The sequence below is a fragment of the Syngnathus leptorhynchus genome, chromosome 13, assembly GCF_054491065.1.
Source record: "Syngnathus leptorhynchus isolate UIUO chromosome 13, UIUO_Slep, whole genome shotgun sequence".
NCBI classification, from domain to species: Eukaryota; Metazoa; Chordata; class Actinopteri; order Syngnathiformes; family Syngnathidae; genus Syngnathus; species Syngnathus leptorhynchus.
The window spans coordinates 3,453,887-3,480,975 of NC_141207.1; the positions used below are offsets into that span (position 1 = coordinate 3,453,887).

The window sequence follows — 27,089 nt, forward strand, 5'->3', positions numbered from 1 at the left end:
GGTAAAAAAAAAAAATCACCAAATAATGATGATCATTTCTATGAAACAAAAAAGCAATTGAACAATTTATAATGTCATGAATTGTATGAAGTTAAGAAATAAGATCAATAGCTTTAATTGTATTATAATTCATCATTTAATCCTGCAATTATTTAACATTTAAGTAGGTTGATTTTGTAGTTTGGGCTCAAACTACACAAGTCGCCACGACATTCTACTTCATAAAATACTTGATCTCTTAGCAACAAATACCCTTGTTACAAAGTACTCAGACATGTTAAGTCCCAGCATCAGTTCTTAGAATGGGGAAAAAAAGGAATGTATTTGAAGACACAGCCAAAATGGTGGACATTTTTTATTCAAATAGTAATGCAGAATCCATAAGTCTAATAAATAGTTACAAAATTAGAACAAATGTGTTAACTTCTACAGTTGTCAAAAGCACAACTCTAAGGCACAGTATGTTTCAAAAAACAATTTCGGTGAAACAAAAAACAGTCATTCTATTCTGAGAGGCTTTTTAACAAAAACATAACAACTGCAGATAACATATTTTGGAGACTATCAGTAGCTCAAATAACTTTAACACAAATTTCATAACAGCAGTTTTGTTCAACTAGTAATAAAATTGTGCATGATAACAGATTGTACTTTCTTGAAAGCGTGAGTGCACATATGCAAGGTGGCATTTAAATGTCATCATAAGGCATGTCAGTATTACACTGTAGCCGTTTGGCTCAGGACTGAGAAACTTGAGCACCAGACAAACTGATGTTTGTCTCTTGACAGCAGTTTGTTCCAACATTATTGTTCACAGTATTGGGCTCTTGGTCAAGCCTCTGTTGTGACTGATTCTTCATTAGGTCCAGCAGACTTGTAATGACTTTTCAAGGGAATGCTCACATCTACACTTCCAGAGTCACCTAGAAAATAGCAACAGAAAAAAAGGTATTGTGATATGGTACCCAATGTGAATCAGCATATTGACTAGTGGGGGTACACAAAACATTATTATTAGAAAGATTGATTGATCTTTGATTTCCCCCTTGAATGTTTACCTATTGAAGCTATATGTGATTTTGGACCTGTAAGTGAATGAGAATCAAAACATCTGAGAACTGTTGTGAAAATATGCACACATCTCTTTGAACAAAGGAAACTCACAGGATGAACAGCATGTTGTCTAAATGGGTGTGGGTGCAGCCTGCTTTTCTCTCATGGCGTTTAAGATGGAATAAATTTAGAAGTGAAAGTAGCGCAGTGATTGAATGAATCAAGGCTGCAAAACAGATGGTGTTGCTGTGGGAGTGTTCATGTTGGTCAAGTCCTGTCATTGACATATTGCTAACCTCTTCGCTTGTTGGTTGGGGGACTGTTGGCTGCTCCTCCTCTATTAGGCCTGAGCAAACACTGGAAAGGCCACAAAAGCGGGTTCCTTTGATCCTGGGTAATATCTGGAATGAAATAATGAGCATTGAACAAATTTGCAAATTATCTTGAAAGCTTTAGTATCCCATCAAAGCTCCTTTTGTTCTTGAACTTTTTTTTTAGAAGGAAGTAGTGGTCTTGTGAATGTCATGCTATGACCTACTTTCATTTGTCTGCCTGGTGTTGGCACTCATTAGTGAATTTATGGCTGACGGATCTTAAGTTTACTCAAAATAATTACCGACAACACATGTTGAGAAAGCAGCCGTCACGGTTACGGCCGTTACTTGTGAAAAATACTCATAATAAGAAAATGCACGCGTAATTGTGATGAGGTGATACTTTCATTTTCATTCTACATGTCCCGCGAAGTTTCACTTTCTGTTTATAAAAGGCTGGAAAAAAAACGTGTTTATGCTCGCTATTATGACAAAAACCTACTAATGGGTGCATGCATACCTGCGGTTTGGGAATAGGCTATAGCTCGACAGACGTTCTTCTTGATGTCGAGTACGTTGTCCAGCGTACCAGGGATGAAATAGCCCACCCAGACCGCGTCCGACGGATGCTGCGGGAACACCTTGCGGATGAGCGTCTCCAGGCGCACGACGCACCGGCGGCTCTCGTCGCTCTCCCCCGCGTTGAGGCGCACTAATCCAATCAAGGCCGGCAGAGCTCTGCTGGCTCCTTTGATACGCGCCCGGACGTCTTTGAGGACCTCCTTTAAGCCCACATCGCTGATGAAATTCTGTCTGAAGAGGAACACGATAGCGGGACAATCGATGGTTCTGCGCCGGCTGGAGCTGCTCGTCTGTCTGATAACTGTCCTCTGAGTGCCATTCGGGCGGGCTCCCGAGTTTATATCGTCGGGAGGCTTGTCCCCGTGGCCCTTGTGACAGACGTGGCTGTGCTCGCCCACACAGAGGTTTGGATGGGGCCTTGGGTCGCCGAACAAATCGTCGATGAACTCCCGCAGGACGTCGGCGTCGCTCCCTCTCGCATCATTCCTTTCTGCTGCATCGCTCACCAAATAGATCCTCTCTTTACCTCCAATTGAAGCGAGCGTCTTCTCAAACTCGCTCTCCTCCGACATGGCTGCTTTTGCTTGCGTGGTGTGGACCGTGACTGGTCAAACCAGACTCGGGGAACAAGCTGTGAGTGACACCTCAGTGCCATGCGTACAGCACCGACACGTTCGCACTGTTGTCGGAGGGCAATTACAGTGGGCGCGTTTAAGGAGCGGAACTCGGAGCTCAACGTCTATTTCTATTGGCTACTTCACTTAGTGGGCGTGACCAACTCGTGGATTCCGAAAATTAACCATATACACATCTACGTAATATACTTGACAATTATAGCCCAATCCCGCAAATAAAATTTCTGATTATTGTTGTGATAATTATTATTGTAGCTACCAAGGTGGTTTCCCTTTTTCCATATGGTGCCACCCTTTAAAAAACGGAAAGGTTATCACGTGATCCGCCACATCCAATATGGCGGATGCACTGACTACAAAGGATTCTATGTATACAGGTACGGAAGCACCCATGCCACACAATCAGATCTCAAAGTGAAATAAAGGTTTTATAAGAAAAATAAAATAATTTCCATAACTGAAAACACATTATGTGAATGTGTGCAAACTACAATCAAAATCACATGTTGTGGTGTAGTAATAATAGGTTTAAAAAAAAAGTTTCGATGATGAAATGTCATGGTACAGAGGTCACTCTTTTGACCTTTTGAGTATCCGCATGGAGAAAAGTCCCCCCTTTATTCTATGTTGTAGAGGCCGGCCTTTGCGGTGAAAAGAAGGGACAGAATTACGAAGCAACTCTTTAACTCAATAGCCCTACGTCTATGCAGGACGGCGACTGGGAAAGCTAAAGCGACCCTTGACTTTCTATGATGATGAAAAGAAAAAAAAAGTCCTTCTGCTGAGTTCCCAAGAGTCTAATCCGTTAATCCACAAATGCCTTTTCCTTCATTAAAAAGGTGCTGTCAGTTTGAAACACCATTGCACACATCACAAATAGTCTCACTAGTAATGAGTTAATAGGTCTGCAGGTCTGACGAAAAAACAAACACCTAAACAAATACAAACCTTTGTACCGGCGTCGATTAGTTGAGTGAGCTGTGTTTGTTTCCAAAGTCTCTGTTGTGTTAGTAAGTGCGGTTCATATACTCACCTCCTTGTTTAAGTGCAGTAGCATCTGTGGGTCAAGAATGCCTCTTGGACTAGTCAGTGACATTTAGTACCAGACGAACTGGTAGAGAGAAAAAAAAAAAAAACCCCAACTAGCTATGAATAGCAGAATGATAATATGTATATATTTTTTTTCTATACACCAAAATCGTGTCTTCACATAAAACAATTTTTGACCTTATAGGCACTCTTTTGATCAACACTTTTACACTGTTATACAAGTTTTAGAAAGGTCAATTTTTTACATATAGGTCAACACCAATGTTAAATGCAGCTCACTTGATTCATTGTTGATTTAGCCAAATAGGATTGTACTGAGCAGCCTGAAGAGAGAAGCAATGCTAGCATTGCATAGTCAATTGCAAAGCTGCCTCGTTTTTCATTAGCGCTTGTTTATCATTTTTTCAAATAATTCAAATAATAACTCTGACACCAGAACTCTGAGAGTGGAGAGATGAGCAGAAGGTGAAGCCACGTTTTCCCTTCCTCTTCTGCGGATGCTTTCTTCCATCACATTCATGTACTATGAAAACTGCTTAGGCAAAGACTATGGAGCAGAAAATATTCCAATACAGAAATCATAATTCTTACTGTGTATTTTCAGCCAATGACACACAAACACATGCACACCCAATAAAATAATAACCACCTGTCATCAAAGAATGCTGTAAGTGCGGTTGGCCCTTCAATGGCGAGCAGGAAGTTTTTGTGACATCCCCGAAACCTGAGAAGATGTATTTGGTGAAACATTTGGTAGACATACTACAAAGCAAAAAGCAAAACAAAAACATGGAAAACCAGAAAGCCTCGCTCAACGAATAAATGCTAATTCTGTCTCTTTATTGCAAACGTTCGTTGAAAAACAACGTGAGAACTAAAACACACATGGTGAGAGCTACAATGGCTTGTCAGTAGCTTGGTACCCTAATTTTAGATTTAAAAAAAAAAAGGAGGGAAAAAAAGCACACCACTGCTAAAATATCACATCACTATTTGTTTTAGCTTCATATTTTCTATTTCATCTCACTTGCTACACACAAGCTGGACAAATTTTGGCCTCGGGGCCACGTGGAGCATTCATCATCAAGAGTCTTCTAATAGTTGACACACAATTCTTTTTTTTTTTTTTTTTTTTTTTAACGTACTTTACTGAGAACCTGTCCTGTCTGCCTGTTTTAAATTTTAATTGTGCCACATGAGCACCAAAGTTCGCCCACTCCTGGAAGAAATATGTGCCAAAAAGCAATTGAACTACTAAGAGTCAACTAGTTGCATAATCACAACAATAATCATTTTGTCATAGTTGCATCACTCTCTGACGTACCAACACAATCATTCCAAAGTAAACAAGCAAATAAAGCAACACTCCATGTTGGAAAAGCGCCCAAACAATCTTGCCTGTTTGTCATCGCAAGAAAACAGAGTTGCAGTCGTGGAGCGGATTGAAAAGTGTAAAATGTGAATGTCTGCCCGGTTTTTGAAAATCCCAAGTGGCACAAATGGGAATAATAGGTTTGAAATTACAGCTGCACAAAGTTTTGGCCAGAAGGAATGGCTGACTATTGGCAGGAAAAAAACTAAACATTTATAGATAATCCCAGACATCATTTGCACAAAACTTTCAACCTTTCTGATCAATATTTACAACGTTATGGGAAACCACAGTAAAACTAGACACATCGTGCATTTCCGCTCAGTAATTTCCTCTAGATGACGCTAGTGCGCCACAATTTGAGGGGAAAACACTTCCATGTGCTTGACGTATAGTTTGTACCCGCTAGATGGCAGCACATCCCCAATAATAGTGGCGTGAAAGCAGTCATCCAGCCATCTAGTCACCTATTGATCTATTTGATTGTTTTTAAACAAACAAAATCCTGGTTTGTTAGTCAAAAATAAATTATCTTAGAAAATAAATTAAAGTGTTCAGTGTACTTTTATTGACAATTTCAGTTAGTTTTCTTCTTTTACAGGTGGGAACTTATGATTTCAACGATAATAAAAAAACAAAACAATGCTGAATATGATGATGTATATAAGACCTGCTGATATTAACTCATTTCGGAATGCAGAGTAAAGAAAAATAAATTGTAAATAAAGATTGACCTGTGCATGGAAGTTGAACATTTGATGTTTTGGGTCTAACAAAGAAGTAAAGGTCGGAAACATCTATTTTTGTAAGGCCAATGTGTGAAAAATGAACTCCCAGACAAAAAAATGGAAAAAAAAAAAAAAAAGAAAACAAAGGCTGAGGGTGTTTTATCAGCCGTGTGCGGTCAGCCCCGAGACGTAGACCAAAAGCCAACAAACAAGCAAGAGTAAAGCAACCTTTCCAGGACAGTGAGTGTAGACACAGAGCACTTGTTCACTAAAAATACATCAGGGCTCATTGAGGGTAAGTACGCTGATGTGGGGGGTGGGTGGATTGTCACAGATGGCAAAATCTTGAATAAGTCACATGAAGCCTGCATTCCGAGCCTGCTCAGAGGTCACCAAGCTGAGGATGAGATGTTGTCATTCAAGTCAGTATGTTTTCAAGCCCTGGTGTTGTTACTGGCACCAGGGTTGACTCTTGTATGCTAAATTGGAAAAGAGTTGCAAAATTCTTCACAATGGCTTGTATGTTTTCTTATTGTTCAAATACAGCCATTAATTTTTTTTTCATTTCCTGTTGTGTGTCGTGATAGACATCTGACAGTACAATGCATAGAATATAATACAAAAAAAATAAGCACACCCTGCTTGTATTCATAGCATTGAACAAACTGTGAAGCCTCAGAAGGGTGCATCTTGTTTCAAGCGGGAAGACATTTTTTCATCTGGCCGTCAGGGTCAAATATTGAGGCGGCTTTCTATGATGCAAATTAGGCTACATCTGAAATGCGGACCTTGGTTGCATTAATTGAATCGTAGGTTCCGATGTGCAGGTGCACACATGCATTAATCAGAATAACAACCTTCAGTTTAGAGGCCCATTAGTCAGATGTAGCCAAAAGTTTTGCTCAGAAATAAAATATAACAGATGCATGCAGTGAGAAAACGATTTGGAGATCAACAAAACAACTGCTGGTGTAGAGATGTCATTTTAAAGAGAATCGAAAAGAATAAATCTGCTTTTAATTGGTTATCACTATTGAAAGTAGCGACAAAAAGTGAAGAAAACTAAAGAACCAGAACCATAACAGGAAAGAGTCCGAATTCTTGAACTCAATTTTGGGTCAGCTGTCAAAAATCATGACTGCTTGGAGAATAATTGACTTTGAAAGCCTGACTGATTTAGAAACACAGCTGTCTAATGTGGCTCAGTGGGTCAAACGCTGACTTTGGAAGTTTTGAACAAAATTTTCGAACCACTTATATGACTGATAAAAATCTAGAAATGTGTTCAACTTCACCATATATTCGTGCTTGGCCATTGTGTGAATAAAGCTTTTGTAGTCTCAGCATTAATTTTCCAATCACCCTAATTTGGAACTCCCGAGCAGATGACAAATTAGCTTCCAGAGTACTGCTGACAAAACATCATCCATCCTGATATCTAATCAAGTTATCATATCAACAAATTGTTGCATCAACGGTGACACGCCTAATAAGACACCCGAAGGAGACGACACATATCTAGCAGCGGGACGCTCGGAAGGTCGTGGAGGGAGGCTTAAAAGGAAGTGGCCCCCCGTGGGGGATCCCTCGACTAGCCCCAGGCGCTGGACATGGCCAGTAGGTTAGCAGGGGGGAATGTACATGAGTTACCGCTGCCCCCCCCACCCCTCCCAACAGTCACAATGGGCCTTCCCAACACAATGAGCATTTTGCAGAGGGGACAGCGTTGACTGAGAGCCCACTGTAGTGGTGTGAGGGGACGCGGGTCAAGGTTTAAGAGGCTCATGTACTGTTAATGTGAGGTCACACTCGTACATCACCGCTGACAGCAGCCATCTCCGGTGGCTCTCCTCCGTGCTAAACACCGCACAGTTGCTATAGTGACATTAGCCGCCTTTGTGCTCTCAGGAATCTTCATAATGAAGAAGACAGGATCGCTCCAAAAAATTTAGCAATGATGTAACCTGTGTCCACGATGTAATACGCTCCCTAAGCATGTCTGGATAATGGAGACGAACATGTAAACACAACCAGCAAAAGAAGGAAAGATACCTACTTTTGATACATATTCTAAGTATGAATTATTTGTTTAGTGATTGCAAATCAAAATCAACCTTATCTATACTGTAGATGGAAGAAACCAATGAGGGACTCTTAAAACCTCTGAATGGGTTCTTGTGTCATACTCGTGTTTTTATGCTGATGGAGGCATGAGAGCCAGCCAGCATTCCCTCCATGCACAAGGGTGTCCAGATAAGCAGATAGGGGTGAGCTCTGGCTCAGCATAGATGTAAATGTTTGACAAGTTCTTTCACCATCCGAGTTATCTTGTGCATGGTCACCTGTACACACACACGCAAACACACACTTGTGATTCATAAGCCCATATCAACAACGATGGGATGCCATCAAAGCTCTTTTGGTGTTTTCGTTAGATTTTAATCCTGCTCAAGTGCTGACATCTGGTAAAGTGCGCACGGGAGCTTGTGATCTCCTTTGCTCGTTAGTCCCTCAGTTAATTGTATTAGCCGTTAGTGAAAACGTGCATTGAATTAGCCCCTCTGATACCTCTCAATGTTAAGAGTCTTAATTATGCATCTGTGTTTCTGCGTGGACGAAAAGGAAGAAGACAGGCATGGCAGGTACGGAGCAACCCGTGAGTAAGTGGGGGTTCAACTTTGACCTTTTTTGCAGAGAGTGACGTGCCGCAGCACAATACTTCCAGCACGCAGCCTTCTCTGGCTGCCTGCTGCGACCCACAATGAAGTCCTTTGGCGTGGTCTCTGCGTGCAGAAAGACCCCCTGGAGTGTTGACTGCTATCCAGGGGTCTTTCAGTGCTTTCGCTTCTCTCTAGCTCAGCAAGCCAGGCAGGAAAAACTCAATGAGAGAGAAGCTACAAGGGGAACAATGCCCCATAGAGGGCATCTTAACCCGCAACAAACAGTGTCAACATGTGTGCGGAGCGAATGGAAAGACCGACACAGAATCCGCCAAGGACAGAAAGGACTATTTCCATGTGGGCCGGCACACTGAAAGGGCTACAGTGTTGTTTTGTTGCATACGAGAGGGATTTGGGCTCTTTTCAGGAGCGGCCGGCTAGTATTTTGGGGGCACCAGATAAAGTGAAGCGTCGAGAGCGGGGCCTTTCTTCGCCCGGCTCGCTCTATTGGAGGGGTGAAGAAGATTATTGTTGTACACGAAATAAAGCCTGCATCAAAGTCGGCGAGGAGTGTGGCCCGGATTGAGAGCCAAGGCTAGATGTTAGGATGAGGGGTGAACACGGGCACATGTGGCGCAGGTCACCGTGTGTGGCCCAGACACGTGCGAATGTATTACATCCTTCATTCTGCCCAGCGTGTGCGATCCTCTCATGTGTCCATAAAGGATCTGTTCATCTCGGGTTTTCAGTTCCAGTATGCATGCAGTCCTGAAAAGACTTCATTCACCACTTCCCTGCAGTAATGCTAGCCACCGCTCCAATTGACCAGTTTAACACCAATTGAGGCTAAGTGGCAGCGTGTGGGAGTCCAGGTGCTTATCATTGTGGTTTCTGTGGAGGATTCAGGGAGGGGATGTGCCACGCTCCTGCACGCCCGTGTCGACAACATGCACATACATGCAGTCGCAGGTTTTGACATCCAGTACTACATTAGCTGCCGGAAAAATCGACACTACTATCTGTCATCATTATTTGGAGGCCTACGCTCCACTGACTGCTCTAGTTTGTTTTTACAGATTATAAAAATATTGTGTTATCATTAAAATATTTGAAGTAGCTCCACAGCATTTGGCAACATGAAAGGGAAGAAAAGGCTAATGACAAACAAAAGACAGTCTGTGGCCGAGTTTATCATCACAGATGAAATTCCTCCAGAAAAACCCACATCCTGAATATTTACCGCCTCGACAGACGACCCGCCGAACGTTGGCGCTTCCCGTTGGACGTTTTTGGAGGAGACGCAAATAGACGCGTTCACTACTGGGATCAAAGAAGACATTCGGTGGGTGTCAGAGCAGCTGGAGTTTGCCTTTTCTACACTCAGCATCTTTACGGTTGCGTCGGACCACTTTGTACATCCTCCATATCCATCCACAATTTCTTGCAACGTGAAACTATGCAAATATACCTTGACAGTTTAAAACAATAACATTACATACATGTGACTAAAGATGTTATCGGGGCAGTGAGGGCTGAGTGTGTTTGTGTCTGCGTATACAAGTAATTGATATTTGGCAGGCCCGGTGTTGCCTTCATGAAGGAAAATAGAATCAATGCTGCCTTGTAGGGCCTCATTCACTTGTATGACAGTTAAACGTGATCATCTCGCAGTTGCAAAATTTTGCATTACGCCTTCGGCATTGAAGTTAAGACTGTTTCATTGTAGTAGAATATTTACAATTTACTAGTAGGTGCGATTAACTTCTGTTTTACACTACGACAGTTAAGGATGCCGAACATTGCACGTACAGCTAATAAAGTTTTATGATGGCAACAGTTTGACCCCTGGAGCGGATTGAGTTATTATTTTGTGCTTTAGAATCAAATTGAAATGTTTATGTTTGTTATAGTTTAGTTTTAATGTAGTGTTTTTTGTTGTTGTTGTAATTATCGTGCTTTGGTTGTTATGTATTGCACTGCAAACGACCGATACCTGATGCTTGTTGGATTTTGATCATTGTCTGGAAAAGAACTGATTCTGATCAGAAATATCTGATGATGTGTATTTACACTGCGGGGACACATCTTGTATCATACTTAATACTATTTGAGAAAAAAAACACACCTAAAAAAAAGCTTACTGGGTACCTGCGCCGAACAGTATGAATTAAGGCAGGGTAAGCCATTTTAGTTCTTTATATCCTATTTAATTCTTGTGACTTAATGTTTATACAAATTACAATAGTATTTAATACTTACTCACAAACATTTTACATTTTTGTTTGTTTTTTGTGGGAGGCTGGAACGGATAAATGGCATTTCTATTGATTTCAAAGGAGAAAAATGCTTTGCATGTGTTTTGAGTTGTCAAGAAACAAGTCGAACTCGCATGCAGGCACCACTGTATATATCGTATTTAAAAACAAAAAAATAAAAATGTGTACACAGTCAGTCATATCACAGGTTTTCATCTATGGCGTGTTGGTCTGGAACATATCCGGCGAGATAAATGGGGGCTCACTGTATTGCGTTTGATAAACCCCTGAGGACATGACACACACACACACACACACACACACACACACGCACAGCCAGAGGAAGTCTGAATCAGTTGGCTCTCCACACACACACACACTTAACCATTCAGGAAAACGTCAGACCGCATGCATGAGCTCAACACCACATCAAAGATCATTTGGATGGCGTGCTAATACAACAGACCTGAGACTGGGACAAGATGTTGCAATAAATGCTTGCTTAAACAACAACACAAATTAGGTGGTTGTGATGGTGGTCACCACCAGACTCGTATAAAAAGCCAATAAACGGGTGTACAGTTTTGGGGCGTATTTTAAATGCTAGCCAGCCGCCCTCTCACTCAACTTGTTTTCCAGGCAGCCTTGTGGTTTGGCATGGCTACGCACACAAACGTAAGCACACCCGCACATGCAGCCAGCGCTTCAACAGCACACGGGCCAACCTTGTGGCTCAGGCGGACAGGCACCTGGAGCAGCTGCTGGCAGCTGCTGGCCCGTAAAGCACAAACACCGTCAGGGACCATCAAACCCCCTTCTCATGAGCAACCATCTTTCTTCCCTCCCTGCAAAAAGAGTGAACAGCACCCTTCCATTTATTGGCCCTTTTTACCTCTAAAGTCACGGCACACTTTTGCACATGGAAACCCAGCATTAGAATGTTCTCACACACACTACAAACCACAAACACACACATGCCCACAGGTGAGTCAAACACACGCCTCTTATTTTCTTCTATTTGCTTTCCCAGAAGCAGACAGCAGACCTTGTGTGTTTTTGTGGGGATGGGCATATTTGTGTGTATGCTGAGGTGGTTTATCAAGCATATACTATAAAATCTTCTAAATAGAAGATCTAACAAAGTTGACAAATCAGTGCAATCAACAAAGATGTGTCTATGTTTAATGCTGTGCAGGCAACATACAATTTAAGTATAAACTAAGTAAAAAAGTGCCCTGACCTGACCATTAACAGTTGAAGGAGCTCTCAGTGGCAAAAGAATGTGCATTGGAACTTAGTTAAATTCTAATGTAAGTAAATTGGGGATGAGCAGAGGTATTCAGTAGTAACTCAAAGATAGAACACTGTCTGTTCTGTAGGCTTACATATATAGCCCTCGTAGAATAAGAGCCTATTAATAAAAACAGCCACAAGGAAAATAAGGCAGATTGTAAATAAATACTAAATAAATCAACATGGATTAATACTGGTCCAGATTTACAGTAATCACTGTAGAAATATGGTACATACCTGCCGACCTTTATAAGTCAATAGTAAAATAAAATAAAATAACATTTGGATGCTCTTCTCTTTTATTGCTGTGGTTTTTGATAGGGTTTAATGTGTTTAAGGACCTTGCTTGCAGTAGGAGATTGACTTTGCAAACTCATCCCAGATAGGATATATTTGTTTAAAATATCTGGATAAGATTATGAATCAAGACACAGGGGGGGACAGAAAACTTGCTTGATGATGATTAACTAGTTAATGTGTGTCTCTATCAGCTTGTTACCACACTGTGACATGTTCAGCAGCTCAGCTTGGATGTTGGCCATCCACAAGTGAATGTTAGGGCAAGTGAAGATTGACTTCCTCCCAGTCAGGGTCCATGTAATGTGGGAGTGAGAGGCAGACTGAGAAAGTATGTGTTGGATTGCGAGTGTGCGTGTCAGTGACAGGGCATCTGTTTGCACACTACTACGGACTACTGGCATCTATGCTTCAAAAACTCCAGCAGACGACTGCATTCCATCATGTGTGAGATTGACAATGTTCCAATTGTCATGGAAGTTGTCAAGGCGCTTTGGGCTGGAGCAGATGTAATGGCTATACAAGAAACTGATGAATAATTCGTTTTGAAATCAAAGACTAGTAAAACGGTAATAAAACTTGCTAGCAATGTCTATTTTTTTTTTAAAGTGAAGACAATTTGTAATTTTAGTAATGACACAAAGCCAATGCAAAATTTGTCTTGGAGGGCCACATAAATTAATGTGGCGGGCCGTATCTGGCCCCCGTGCCTTGTGTTTGACATCAGGAAAGTCTTCCCCAAAGTATGAAAGATGTTAAGGCTACAAATGCTATCAGCATATTTTCTTCCACTTTTCAGTTCCACATAATGTAGTACGTATGTGAACCTCCTGAAAAGAAGATTATCTGGACATTTCTCTAAAGAACAATTCCCGAATGTGATTTACGACACAGCTGCTGAGTGTCAATACGGATAGGTTCTTGTAGGATGAGAGATGGGTCTGAAGCACAGCTGCTGGAGGTATATCCTCAGATTCGACCGTCGCCAGCGTGGCCCTCTCGGCACCATCATCATTTGTAACTCAAGACAGGTCCACAGAGAAGATGTGGAGATCTAAGAGATACTTAAGTACAAGCCCTGATCTTATTGCTCCTATTATTTTCATGTCAAAAAGTTAATAAATGATTGAGCAGACATCCTCTTCAGTTTAGTTAAGCTTGCGGTCACATGACTGGCCAAAGGAGAGCACAGATCTAAGAACCTCCGGCTGTCAACTCCTTCAAAAGAGGCTCTTTGTGGTGAGAGCGAAGAAGAAAGAGACACAATCCTCTTACACATAAAAAAAAATGCAGAATACGGAGGAGGGCTTCTCGAGCAATTTCCCAGCAAAGCGTATTTGAACTTCAGTGCAAGAGTTGATGAGGTGATTCTGTTTTTTTGAAGGCTCTCGTTTGTGTGACATCTAAAAGAAAAGTGCTGATGAAAAGGATGGAGAAACGTCTGCTAAGTGACGGGACGGAGTTGGCGTCCGTCGACGGCCAACGTGTCAACGCAAATAAGGCGATCTGACTGGCCAGCCAACGACAACAACACGTCTCTTTGTTTCTCAGATGGTCAGATGGAGGTGTTTTTGCCCGCATATCTCCTCAGCCTTTTAATTACAATAAGTTGACGCCATAATAGGATTGTCGAGCAGTAAGGAGTGACAGCTTAAAAGGAAGGCTTTCCAGTTGAAATGTGCCTTTGAGGGCCAATTTTCCAGAGCTTTCTTGCTTCACTTTAAAGCTCCATCCAATTGAGCAGGCCTTTCAGTGTAGCCGGGATACAAATCCATTGCCGGTGCGGCGATCACAGGCCCAGAATGAGCTGCATTACATCTTTTGCTCGCCGGACCCTTCAATAGCGCGAGGCGGCCCACTTTGGTGTGCCAAATGACTGTGTTACCGGGATTGGTCATAGGGAAGTCAAAGAATTGCTGGGAAGACAATGCAAACGGCTCTCCATCTTACAGTATCTTAGAAGGGCAATTGTCATGCTGCCGCCTGCCAAGCTGCTTCCTCAAGGCCAGCCACCAATCAGACATTTGCAGAGGCTTATTTTTCTCCATTGTGCCGTCAAGGTACTCCACTACTTTCATTTTTTGTTTGCGGCTGACAGATTCCATGAATGGCGGCGTGTCACTCGCCGTGTCTGTGAGCGAGAGGATTCATGGAAGTGATAACCGGGAAGCAAAGCGTCACCGTCTCTCCAAATGATAAGTAATGCCGGGTGGATATTTCATTGGGACACCTCAGTCTTACTCATAAAAGCCAAAGAAAAAAAAAATGCAGAGATAATTCTTTGATGCTGGCTGAAGTTAACTCTGTAACTTTTTTTTTTAGTTCAATAATGCAGTCAAGATGACGGACGGTGTATGCGGCAGCTGGCAGCCAGAGTGTGTGTGAGAATGCGTGCGCACGACAAAATGATTGACACGCTATCTGGTTACACCTTCTGCTTTTTTTGGTGCTTTAAGTTCTAAAATAAAAAATAAAATGAAAGCATAGGAATCAGATGGGACCAGAGAGAAACAATTTTTGAGTGAGTGAGTGAGTGAGTGAGTGAGTGAGTGAGTGAGTGAGTGAGTGAGTGAGCGGCGCTGAAAAGCAGCCAAAGCCTGCGGCCCTCACCTCAACCACATCTTCATAAGCTGCAGCGTCTCCCTCCCTCTTCTCTCTTGCCAGAGCAGCCTCTGGGCCTGCAATAAATACATTTTCAATTACAAGCACCGGGGAGCACTGGAGGAAGAAGGAAGGAAGGATGGAAGGCCCTCCAGGAGTCTGACACATTCCCTTGACTTGACACCTCTGACCATATCGTGATGTTTATCGGTGCGTATTGACGCATGCGTGTGATCTTAGTGTCTTGTTTTTCACCATGTATATAAGAAGATAAGACTTAGTATTGAGTAAGTAAGGTTTCAAGAATAAACTGGAAAAAATAGATCTGGAAAAATAAACAACTATTCAATTGATGAAACGGTGTCAAACAACTCGATCTGGGATTGGAAATACGAAACGGATTTAAGATTTATGATGGTCGTCCCACGCTGTTTTACGAGCGTGGATAGAAAAATAAAATCACTTTGAACGCGTCTCGCACCACAGGATAATCGCTCAAGATAATCTTTGAGATATTCGATCAACGGGGCTTTGCTGGGTTTGATCGGAAGGGGGTGCAATTTTTCAAATCTGGTCTGATTCTGGGGTATGTGCAAACTCCGCTTTAGTCAAAGTAAGAATATTTTCATTTTGTGGGAATGTTGGCTATTCCCGATATAACACATAACTCAAGTCGGCAGGCAAAAACCACCAAAGACCAAAGGTGGTGTGTTTTTCCAGCACAAAGCCGTCTGCTGCCTCAGCTCCTGTCACTATTGCGCCGCCCTGGGTGACGCTCTCTTTTCTGAGCACCGTGACCACTGTGGTAATTACCTGAAGAAAAAAAAAAAAAAAAAAGGGGAGAGGGAGGCCCAGCATTCCGGGAGTGTCACAGAGGCTGTGTTTGTGTGGGCTGCCCAATTCCCTGATTCCAAGGGTGGATGTGAAGGGATTTAGTGCTGCGAAAATTCCCCCCCACGCCTCATGCTCGCCTGTCGCTCTTCTACGAATCACCCCACCCACTCCTTGATCTGCCCTTGCCTCCCAACAGGGGAGGAGAAAGCGGGTGGGAGGGGAGCGACGTGCTGGAGGTCAACGCAAGTATGTGGCCAGGCCTCCCTGGCTGGGAAAGGTCAGTAGGTCGGGCGGACCGACGGGCGGACGGATGTTGTCATGACTGCTGATGCTGTAAACGAGAGCAAAGTGGTACAGTTTGAGGTCACGTTTAAAATTGAATCATGTGTGTGTGAAGGTTTCATTGTCTGGCAGTGGCGGCGCGGTACGCTCCCCGGAGACGGCCCGGTTCGCTGGCGTCATCGGCGCTAACGAGCAGCACGCTGTTGCTGTTTCCACTGGGCTTGCCAACAGCTCCCACACAGGGCCCCATTTCACGGCTGCGTACTCAAGGTGTGGGACCCAGCGTGGGCCCCACAGCAGCTGAGAAAAATGATGTTTGGATTGTGTGTGTGTGTGGGTAGGTGCGTGTGGACAAGAGGCGCCCGCCACAGTGAAACTCCACGCCGTTCTTCCATCCAATCAGACTGCCTGGGGGAGGGGGGGGGGCACCAGCCTCGCCAGGCAGGGGGTTATGGGAAATGTGGTGTGACTACGGGAGTCGATATGATTGAGGTCTCACTTGAAGCGAACACACAGCTATTTTGACAGACGCCGGCCTGCCGCTCAGGCTGAGGTCTGCAATTACGCAGGACATAAACACAGTGAGCGGAGGCCAGGCTGGAGCTCCCAAAGAACCCGGGGGAGCAGAAAATGGCACACGGTGACATTGCCGAGCCAACTTAGGCTTTGGCAGGCGCCCGCAGACGGCTGTTGCGTGACTAAAACATGCTGACCGAGAGCGTAACACTGAATGAGGGCAAGTGTCCGAGGAACACACCCACCATTAGATCCAACAGGATTGTCTTGTGAAGGAGTCTGAGATCATCCCTTTGGGTTAATGGTATTTTCCAACCCAATTTACCTTTCTCTACTCATCTTACCCAGCTGCAATGGCACCGTTTAAAACGTGCTGAACCACAGAGACAATGTCGTTTCGTGTAATGAAGTCAGGGCCTATTGTGAGTAAAGTGCTCTTTGGAAACTTGAAATTTAGCGTCGTTGAATGAAACGTTCGCTGAATGCACGTCGGGCTACATAAAGCTTTTTTGACCGGCAGCCACAGTGTCGCACTGAAAGAGAGGAAAAAAAAGAGATCATATTTACTCACCATTCAGACTGCTTTACGTGCGCCCATCAGCCACATCCTATTCGGATAAATCAAGGACACGGGGAGCGGCCGGCAGACTGGAGTATATTTTCCACAGTCAATTCACAGCGGGACCCGACACAAGCCTGGGAAAGCAAATAATGCGGATTAGACTTCTTCAAAGGGTCACCCATGAGAAAGATGGAAGCAGGAGGAGCAGACAAAGGTGGGGGTTAGCGATACATACATATCTTATCTGTTATGACACTAAGATACACAAAGAAAGCTTGGATGGTGTATGGAATAACCACACAAGCTAGGTGTGTGCCTCAGGTGGATCAGGAAGGAGAAAGATAACATGTTGAGGCAACCACAGCAGCAGAACGCGTCCCCTCACTTTGCGTGAGTGTGTGTGTGCATGGAAACCGCTTATCTGCAGTTTGAGTGCAGAAAAAGTTCAAGTGAGGATGTCTGTGTCACATTAAAACCATCAGTGTACCTCTGCAGCAGACAAGCATGGATCACTGAGAAGACCGCTTCCCCTGTAATGTGAAGGAATCTGCATTGCAACACACAAAGACATCACAGCACACGCCGCACGTGACCACTAACCGCAACCATAATAACAGGGAATTGCACTAATTTCTAGGACATTAGGCAGTTGTCATAAATTATGCGCACACAGGCACACACACACACACATTAGGGTTTCAAGGTTAGGGCTCGGGTTAGGGTTACAAAGTGTAGTTTTAAAACTAGAGTTAGGGTTTCATAGTAGGGTTTTAAACTAGGGTTAGGGTTACAAAGTGTAGTTTTAAAACTAGGGTTAGGGTTTCATAGTAGGGTTTAAAACTAGGGTTAGGGTTTCAAAGTCGGATTTAAACTAGGGTTTAGGGTTTCAAAGAAGGATTTAAAACTAGGGTTAGGGTTTCAAAGTCACGTTTAAAACTAGGGTTAGGGTTTCAAAGTAGGATTTAAATTAGGGTTTAGGGTTTCAAAGAAGGATTAAAAACTAGGGTTAGGGTTTCAAAGTAGGGTTTAAAACTAGGGTTAGGGGTTCAAAGTACGATTTAACCTAGGGTTAGGGTTTCAAAGTAGGGTTTAAAACTGGGGTTAGGGTTTCAAAGTAGGGTTTAAAACTAGGATTAGGGGTTCAAAGTACGACTTAACCTAGGGTTAGGGTTTCAAAGTAGGGTTTAAAACTGGGGTTAGGGTTTCAAAGTAGGGTTTAAAACTAGGGTTAGGGGTTCAAAGTCAGACTTAACCTAGGGTTAGGGTTTCAAAGTAGGGTTTAAAACTAGGGTTAAGATTTTAAAGTACGGTTTCAAGCTAGGGTTAAGGTTTCAAAGTAGGGTTAGGGTTAAGGGTTAGGGTAGTGTGTGTGTGTGCGTAGACACAAAGACACGCATCAGCCTTAGTGTAAATGCTTGTCTCTAAGCATTCATAAAAATGACTTCCTCTTCTTTTCATCTTTCACAGCATTTCCCCTCCCCGCTCAGCGTCATTTCCCAAAAGTAGCCCCCCACCCCTCCCAAATGTGAGCACACACAAGGCATAAACACACACACGCGCAAAAACACTTACACATGCAGGCACAGCGTACTTTCCCTAAGGTGGTTTTGGCTGTAAGATGATACCTCATCTCAGAGCATTTCACACATGCCTTCCTGGACAGTTCCCACACTCCCGGCTGCCTCAGCCTGTCTGACCTTTGCCAAGCCTGCCGCCCCACCACCCCCGGCCCACTCCCGTGCTGCCTCCCCCGCCTCCCCTCTCCGCTTCTCCCGGGGTCTGCGGTTTGGACAGCTGTGGCCAAGCTGGCTGATCAGTGTGTGGAAAACATCCGCCACACATGGCGGGCTACACTGGGATCTTTTCAGTCTGGGATCATTGGCTGCCTCTCAGCCTTTTGAACATTTCATTATTTATGCATTAATTTTTTTTGGGGGGGACCATCTGACGCGCACCTCCACATGAGTTGAAAGGAATCCGAACCAAATGTTGTCTATTTATTAGAACAAACAACTAAAAAAGAAATAACACTTTTTGTCTGCTTTACTTCATCCCTGCCACCATAAAAAAGAAAAACACCACCATCATCAAACTAAAATTGTGATATTTTATGAAGCTGCAGCATACATCATGTCTGTATTAATGTTAGTGAATGCAATGCAATGCACCACTCATGTTAATAATGCACAATGTGAATAAATTCCAAAGAAAATGAAGACCCTTTCATCTATGGTTGCGTAATTCTTTTTGTCTGATTGCATCGGTTAAAAACTATTTACGTACCTAAAAATGACCCTCACAAATCATCAAAGCTATACTTTCACAAAGTAAAGGTGCACAGAAGACGCCTACTTAGCATTTACCAAATTATTTTGGTTCACATAAAGTCTTCCTCACACCTTGTCAGAAGTAATTAGGGAGGGTGACGCTGCTCTCTCACGAGCGTGTGGAAGGTTTGCATTAAGACCACCAAACTTGGAATTTTGGCCTGGAGCCAGTTCACTGCGGTAGGTGAGCGATTAATTATGTTTCGCCTGAGAGGATATCTCAGATGTTTTTGCTCTATACTCAAGATTATACTTGAGGCTATTTGTGCTACAAGTGAGATATCTACGGGAAAGATCTCTATTTAAATGTTTAAGTAACTTAATAGCCTCAATCTGAATCAAAAAAGAAAAAAAATGTATGTATGGATTTGAAGTGTTTTCTACTGGTATTATGGCTTCCTACTGCATTCCAAAAACATGCTTGTTAGGTACATAGAAAAGTCAAAGTTGACCATAGATGTGTTTAAACTAACCAACTAACAAACAATTAGATGTTCACATCATGTCAACATTCACAGCATAGGTTGGAAAAATTACATAAAGACCAAAACGAATGTTAACTTGCATGAGGCTGTATTGAAGTCAAACAGATCTTTCCCCTCAAATATTTTTTTCTCTTCGGTGTGGCTCTCACTTACCTGTATATAAGGAACAGTAAAAACATTATTGATGTCCCTTCAGTTTTTTCTATTTCTTTTTATTTTGTTTCATTTTATACTGGTTGTTACACACAACCAGACATCACACATATGGCCTTCTGCTCCCAAAGCCCGAGCAAGTCCTTACAGATAAGCTACTGCTCCCCAGATTTCTGATTCCAGAGTCCTGAAAACTCGTGCACCGACAATAAAATAAGTTTGGTTCCAGAACAAAGGGAAGGATATTTTTTTTTTGCAGCATACTCCTAATCCCCTGCAGCATGGCTCCAATTTAAGGTACCACATAAACAGGCCCAGTCACACCCAAGCAAGCAAACACACACACACACACACACACACACACACACACACACACACACACACACACACACACACACACACACACACACACACACACACACAGTGTCCGGACCCTCTATCAGCATCAGTACCGCCAACGCACACAGCTTTCACGTGAGATTGATTTGATTTTGGATTTTTTCCAAGACTAATACAAACACACAGATAGAATGTGTGCATGACCGAAGGCAGTGGACGGCATGAGAGTTCGGAAACCGACAAGATGACTCACACGGTGTAGACTGAATGTGTCTGTGTGTGTGTCTATAGGTGTTGATGTCTCCAGCAGCGGGAACACAAAAGCAGACACGATGTGTTCTGATCCAACTCCTCCTCCCAGTCTCAACTCTGATTGTGTGTTCTCGTTCCTATATAAACACTGTGAGTCTTTCCTCCAGTTTCCTCACCTTGGCTTCTTTGCACCGGAATGAAAAATGAAGTGTGATGAATAGACAGAACACTAAAATGGAGGATTACACCCTTAGATATAATTTGTAAAAGCTGTACCGTTAAAAAAAAAAGAAAAGAAAACGCACACAGGTAATCTTGATGGTGTTGCTGACACCTTGCGTCACATTTCCATCCCGTATGAGACGGGATTACGTTAGGAAAATCGTTAAGAAAGTCTCGGCAAGGTGCTCATAGCCTGACCTGGGAATTGGGGGATTGTGTCTGTGTGTTTGAATTCGGCATTGTCTCAAGCACACAGTGGGCACAGAAACCCACTCAAGCTCAAGCATGCAAACCTTTGGCAAATTCCAACAAAGCTGTAGCTTTTGTTACTTCCATTCAAGTCTTCTATTGCACAGCAGCTCAGTGTAGAAGGAATTGACTTGGGTAACAAATGAATAGTGGTTTCGATTTTTTTTTGTCTTTCTGATGATGGACAGATATGTATTCTGTTGTACTGTGATGACCCACCTATAAGTTTGACTGCCATGCATGCCACCAACCTTTCTCATTCTCTCTCGCTGTATACTGGAATTTCCCCGTGTTGGACTGATAAAGAAATGTCAAATCAAAACCAAATCAAGGACCAACTCCAGACTAAACTTGGTGAGGTCGATCGGCTGGGACAAAGTAAAAGACACATTCAGCCCTGTTTACTTGGCCTTTAGACATTTTTCAACCCAGACGCACACTGAAAACATAAAATAAATAAAAAACATCAATTTCCCTTGACTTTTTTTCTTTTTTTTACCAACAGAGACAGTAATTCCTAAAATAAGAATTAAATGTTGACAAGTTGTGATTGTAAATCAATCACCCATTTTGCTGCGTTTGTTTAAAATAGAGGTCACCAAACTTTGAAAGCCTGAGAGATGCATCTTGGGGACAGATTAATGATTAGTTTGCATGTAAAAATTGCTCACCCACGTTCAAATTGCATCCCCACAATCCACACATACACACACCCACACCAAAAACTCAATAGCCTCCTTTTGGCCTCCTCATGCTGCTGCCCCTCCTCCTCCTCACTACTCTCATCCACTGGTCTCCCACGAGGAACTCTTGCTCCAAGCCTCTGGTACAACCGCTCACCCAAAAAAAAAAAAGAGAAAATAAAGCAGCAATCGCTCAACTCAATGATGGAAAAAGGACACACACACACACACACACACACACACACACACACACACACACACACACACACACACACACACACACACACACACACACACACACACACACACACACACACACGCTGTGCCAAAGAAGGAACGCGCAGGAAAAAAAGCATTAAGTTTAAGAGTGAGCGTTTTCTCTCTTGCTCTGAGCTTTTGGTCCAGGCCCACGGTGTCCCTGGATGCCAGAGTCTTTCATCACTTGGCAGCCTGGCTCTGGTGTTCACATCTAGCTGGGCTTGAGGCAAGCGAAGCACCGCTTGCTCTCCGCACAGAAAACATGAAAAACAAAAGAGAAAGGAAGGCTGAGACAAAGAATGTGAGGTAGGCTTTCATACAAAAAAAAACACCTCTGGACTTGTCCGTGGTTTCTTCACTGTGTGCCATCCTCCTCCTCTTCTTCCTCTTCCTCCTCATGTTCAGATGTGCTTTAGCTCCACAAGTAAACCACTTGTTACATAATCTTCAGCTATGGATCGCTTCCAGTAGTGAAGACCTCCTTAAGCGAAACAAGGAAGAAGATGATCCAGAGAGACATTAAAGAGTCACCTCTGATATTCTCCTCTGAATGTTGGAAAGCCTCTCTGGCATCATCAACAAAAAACAAAACGGTTTGATGCCTTTTGGACAACAAGGCAGAGTTCACATACTGATGAGCTCAAGGTTCCTTAAAAGTCTCAAGCTGAGGTTTTGTGATTTACTCACATATAATATGGTATTTCATTTTTATCTTCAGTTTATTCGGTATGATCTTTGCATTCTGGTTGTTAGATGATTCAGCTATTTACATCTAAGGACAATTTAGAGTCTTCAATTAACCGGAGAAGCATGATTTTGGATTGTGGGAGGAATCTGAAAACACCTGACCTTATTTCATGTAGATTGACATTTTTAGGTGTTCAATAGCAATAATGGAGTAAAGTGGGGAGAAGGCAAATGTGATCCCAACCTCCTGCGAGGCGAACAAACCGCACCAACTGTGCTCAACAATCTTTAATACTCTCACTGCTGAGCTTGAACACAGACTCACACAAGGCTTTATAAAGCACCCCCGCCATATGCATTCTATGGCCCTAGATATGCCACCATGACCAAGACACTTGGGCATGTCATGCAGGGCCCTGAGAAGAAGACTGATGCGTCTCGTCATTAAAGGCTGGTGGGCTTCCCCCGCGGCGAGATGTATGTTCCCGCTGTGAGGGCCCAGCGGGAATCCTCTGGCACCCCGCTACGATTTCTGGGAGCGGAAGCATCTGGTGGATGACGTTTTTCTTCTCATACTTGGGCCAAGTTGGAAGACACACAGATGCCTGTGTGGGCATTGCGTCAAATTGTATATGTGCAATCCCCGACGTGCAGACAGAGACAAAAAAAAAAGTCTGGAGCAAAATGTCTGCCACGTGGTCCCATGGGAGCCTGCCCGCTGTCCACAGCTCCTGCTGAGACTGCCCAGTGGGAGCTCCGCTGCTAGCGGCTAGCTGCTCAGCGGGGTGTCAGGGTGATACGGTCCAGGAGACTATAAGCCTAAGTGTGGTTTGGTGACCATGAAGGCCTTGTGCCTCAAACAGGCCAGAAAAAGCGAGCATTTGTCAGTCCCAAGGCATATGATCTTAGACATGGACGATTGTGTTTGTTCTTTTACAAACGTCGTTCCCATGGCCTCCACCCAAAGGGTCCTGAGAAATGATTTCAGACAACATGATCATCATTGGGATGGCTAAAAGCCCATGACTAAAATTGGTGATGAATAGATCTCATACATGTGAGAGTACGTAATTGCAAAAGTAAATGTGTTATCAAGAGTCTTACTCTTAATGCGCTTGAACCACAGAGACAGCTGAATCTCATTGATGGAGTTCCCAAACAACTGAAAACAACGAGCAAACATACAAGCCCTGATCTAACAATGATCAAATTTCCACAAGGAAAGCGCTATAAAACGATTGGAAACATGATTGGATTTCTTTTAGGAATTATTCTTTGTTATATCTGTTGGTTTTAAGACACTTTAATGGACTTGAATTTTTCAGTTTTCTACACTTTATCTGTATGAAATGGGATTTTGTGCAAATGTATACTATGGATGTGGAAGAATGACATTATCAAATTCAGAGTTTGAAGATGAACAATCACATTTTACCTTTCCAAATCCAAACTCACTAAAGTAGAAGAAGCTCAAAAGTTTAAGTTTTAACTTATTGTTTGAAAAAAAAAACTTTTTTTTCATTGTGTCAACACTCAATGTCTTTGGACAACAAAGCTTGTTTGGTAAATTAAGATCAAGCCTGTCATTATTATTATTATTATTAAAAATTACCGTGGTTGTGGAGAACAAAAGTCCGAGCTGAGTACGACTTTACACATATGTCATTGTGGGACATGTTAACGGGACATATTATATTCAAGATGCAAGACAGGTGATATATTGTCCAGTGTGAGAATAAAAGATATATTTGTCAAGGCACACGTTCAATTACCTCCAAAGAAAACCATTTTACACACACATCTATAAAACTGACCAGAAGTGAGATAATGAATTTAGACAAAATGTCTTGGGTGCTGAGGCCTTATGGTATAAAACGCCTCAATGCCAACACTGGAATTGAGGCCTGAGCAAAGATTGATGACCCCTCTCATGGCGGCTGCAGTTACCTGCCACAGTTCAGAGAGGACAAAACCTCTGGGCCGGGCCAGAACTAACTAAATTCGTGTCGTCCGCCCCTTTGCAAGGTATGGGAAAAATGGCCTCGACAGAAGAGCTTGAGAGATGAGAGAAGTGGAATGTGAATGGAGCCCAATAGAGAAAAGAGCTGAAAGGAAGAGGAACTCGGTCAATGGGAAGGGGGCAGGAGAAGTTGAATGCACCACTGCGTTGTCTACAGTGTTGATATTTGCCTCAATGGTTTCTTCTAAAGTGAGCGCTTTAAGCCAGCTCGACACACCAAATTTAGCCTTTGTGCACGGGGAGGCCCCTAGCTATCGTGATACAAGGTGAGGAGGCACTGGGGGCAGATGGAACCTGCTTGTCACCTCAATGGTCTCCTTTTTATCCCCCCCCGCGTGGCCTCCGTGGCCCGATCCGCCCATCGCAACCATTCACGCAGTTCTCTAGTGGGAACGTTTCGGGGACCCCGCGCTTTGGGACGGCCCAATATAATGAGCCCTTCTGCATGGCTTGAATGTGACATCATTGTTCGTTGCGGAGCCATTAAACCACCTCCTGGGCAAACAAGAGCGTCCCTTTTCCTTTATGGGACCAAAGAAGGCAACAAAGAGAAGAGTCATTGAGACACAGAGGAGCCGCCCTTTGTTTGGTATCCTTTCTGCTACTTCTCAATGCCTGGGCTGGAAAGGGGAGGACACTGTTGGTCTTTAGCGCTGCTCATATCGCTACAATCCCTTGTTTGGCCAAAGTGGAGATGTGAACTTAATTGACTTGAGTGGCCCCTGTGCACCGTATAGCCAAAAACCTGGATGACACAGAGAAGGTATTGTCCGTCCTCAAGTGTTTGTGGCCGTCCGGGGTCCAGGATGCTGAGAACCCGTGAGGAAAAAAAAAAGGTCGACGCCTGATAATGAAACCCTGGAGAATTTGAGATCGCGTGTTGTTGAAATAGCGTCATTATGTGACAGGGAACACCATTGTAGAAAGATAGGGATCACACCATGATGATTGAACTCTGAATGGGAAGTGGTACCTTGACTTTTTATTATTATGTGCCATACTCATATGAAATGAGGTAAAAAGTGCATAGCATGTGGTCAAGCTGAGCCAAAATCGCTAATGCACTCTCAGACGATTCTTGAACGGGACAGACAAACACACAAAAAACAAAATGCCGACACTCGCAAGGAGCTGCGCTAGGCCACACAACCCAAACACAGACACTCAAAGGCAGACTAAAACTCGATTTGACATATGAGGAAATTGAGTTACAAGCTTGGTCATGGAAGGAATTAAACTAACAAGTACGCTGAAATCGGCTAAAAAAAAAATTTCAATGAAAACCTTGTGGTTTACGTCAATTTCAAGAGAATTAAAAACGCATCGGGGTAAAGTTGTTCGGGTGACTCGGGGCTCCAGAGAAACGACTCTCATCCTTGGTATCCGAGCAGGCATTCGGAAAAAGCCAGGCAGAGTGATTGAGAGGTTAAAGAGAAAGTCATCACCTTTCCGGGTGCTGCCAATAGCCGCCGCGCCATCCATCTTGTCGTCTAATCAAGTTATCATATCAACAAATCTCCCCGCTGGGGCCCCAGCGGCTGACACTGCTGAGAAAGAAACTCCGAGGGGGATAACAAATTTCGAGCAGCAGGACACTGAGAGAAAGGCACTGGCCTGCCAGGCGCCAATGAAAGGTACCTGCGGCCTTCGGTCAAGCTCCCCCCCTGGGAATGACACTCACGCTGGGCACCACGCTGAGGACGTTATTCAATTAAGCTTCCAGTTATGTGGGCAACCTATTCTGCTACCCGGTGGGCCCTACAAGCCACCCACTGACAAAAAGCGCGGGAGTGAAAAGGTGGAAGCCATTTAAAAAGTGGAAAAGTGTCACAATATGGTTTATACAGTACAGCGGAACGTCAGTCATTCATAAATACCGTGTTGAAAGACCGACAGGCAGCCCTGAGACAAAATATTCAAATCGTAATCACATGTGCACGGTTATGCTTTGAAAGTTGAATTGTTGGATAGCGGGGGAACTCCTACTCTCAGGTTCGTGCCCAGTGTGCTGACAGCGACACTCAGCAGGAGTCAGCGGAAGAAAAGAGCTTGTTGGCTTGGTCCAACAGTTGACCTGCCACTCCAACGCTACCTGCTGCTCGGCCACAAAGGAGCCCCTCGGCGAGGCGCGTCGGGAAGAAAAGCTAGCCGGAGAATGACGGAGCTTCGGCTCAACAGAGCAGAGGGCCCTCGTCTATCCTCCATGACCACTCTGTCAATCCATGAATACCATTTACACCGCGGGAAGCCACTTTCCTTTTTTCCTCCTAATAGCCCCCCTGTTCTTCCATCTTTGCCTCGCACCCCTCGCTTACATTCACAGGAACCCTTTTTCGCTCTTCCCTCTTCTTTATAGGCCAAATGATGAGTGAGGCTCCCC

At 43.5% G+C, this 27,089-nt stretch overlaps 1 protein-coding gene and 1 long non-coding RNA gene across 2 annotated transcripts; both read right to left on the minus strand.

Annotated features, from left to right (window-relative positions):
- Positions 1 to 339: 339 nt before the first annotated feature.
- On the minus strand, positions 340 to 2,952 carry LOC147046954 (uncharacterized protein C2orf72 homolog). The gene is made up of 3 exons (XM_085929124.1): positions 1,888 to 2,952; positions 1,350 to 1,454; positions 340 to 923 (listed from the first exon to the last, which is right to left on the minus strand). The coding sequence occupies exons 1-3, from the start codon at positions 2,519 to 2,521 to the stop codon at positions 832 to 834; spliced, it is 831 nt and encodes a 276-aa protein (XP_085785250.1). The 5' UTR covers positions 2,522 to 2,952; the 3' UTR covers positions 340 to 831.
- Positions 2,953 to 4,283: 1,331 nt separating this feature from the next.
- LOC147046955 (uncharacterized) lies at positions 4,284 to 17,169 on the minus strand. Its single transcript, XR_015067846.1, has 3 exons — positions 17,044 to 17,169; positions 14,850 to 14,917; positions 4,284 to 4,358 (listed from the first exon to the last, which is right to left on the minus strand). It is a non-coding gene; the product is annotated as an uncharacterized LOC147046955 (long non-coding RNA).
- Between the last annotated feature and the right edge of the window lie 9,920 nt (positions 17,170 to 27,089).

Excerpts from the sequence above, each read along its gene's own strand:
- LOC147046954 (XM_085929124.1), bottom strand. The coding sequence starts at position 2,521 with ATGTCGGAGGAGAGCGAGTTTGAGAAGACGCTCGCTTCAATTGGAGGT. Across the intron at positions 1,455-1,887 it reads AGCCTATTCCCAAACCGCAG|ATATTACCCAGGATCAAAGG; the intron begins GTATGCATGCAC and ends ATTTCATTCCAG. Across the intron at positions 924-1,349 it reads CCCAACCAACAAGCGAAGAG|GTGACTCTGGAAGTGTAGAT; the intron begins GTTAGCAATATG and ends GCTATTTTCTAG.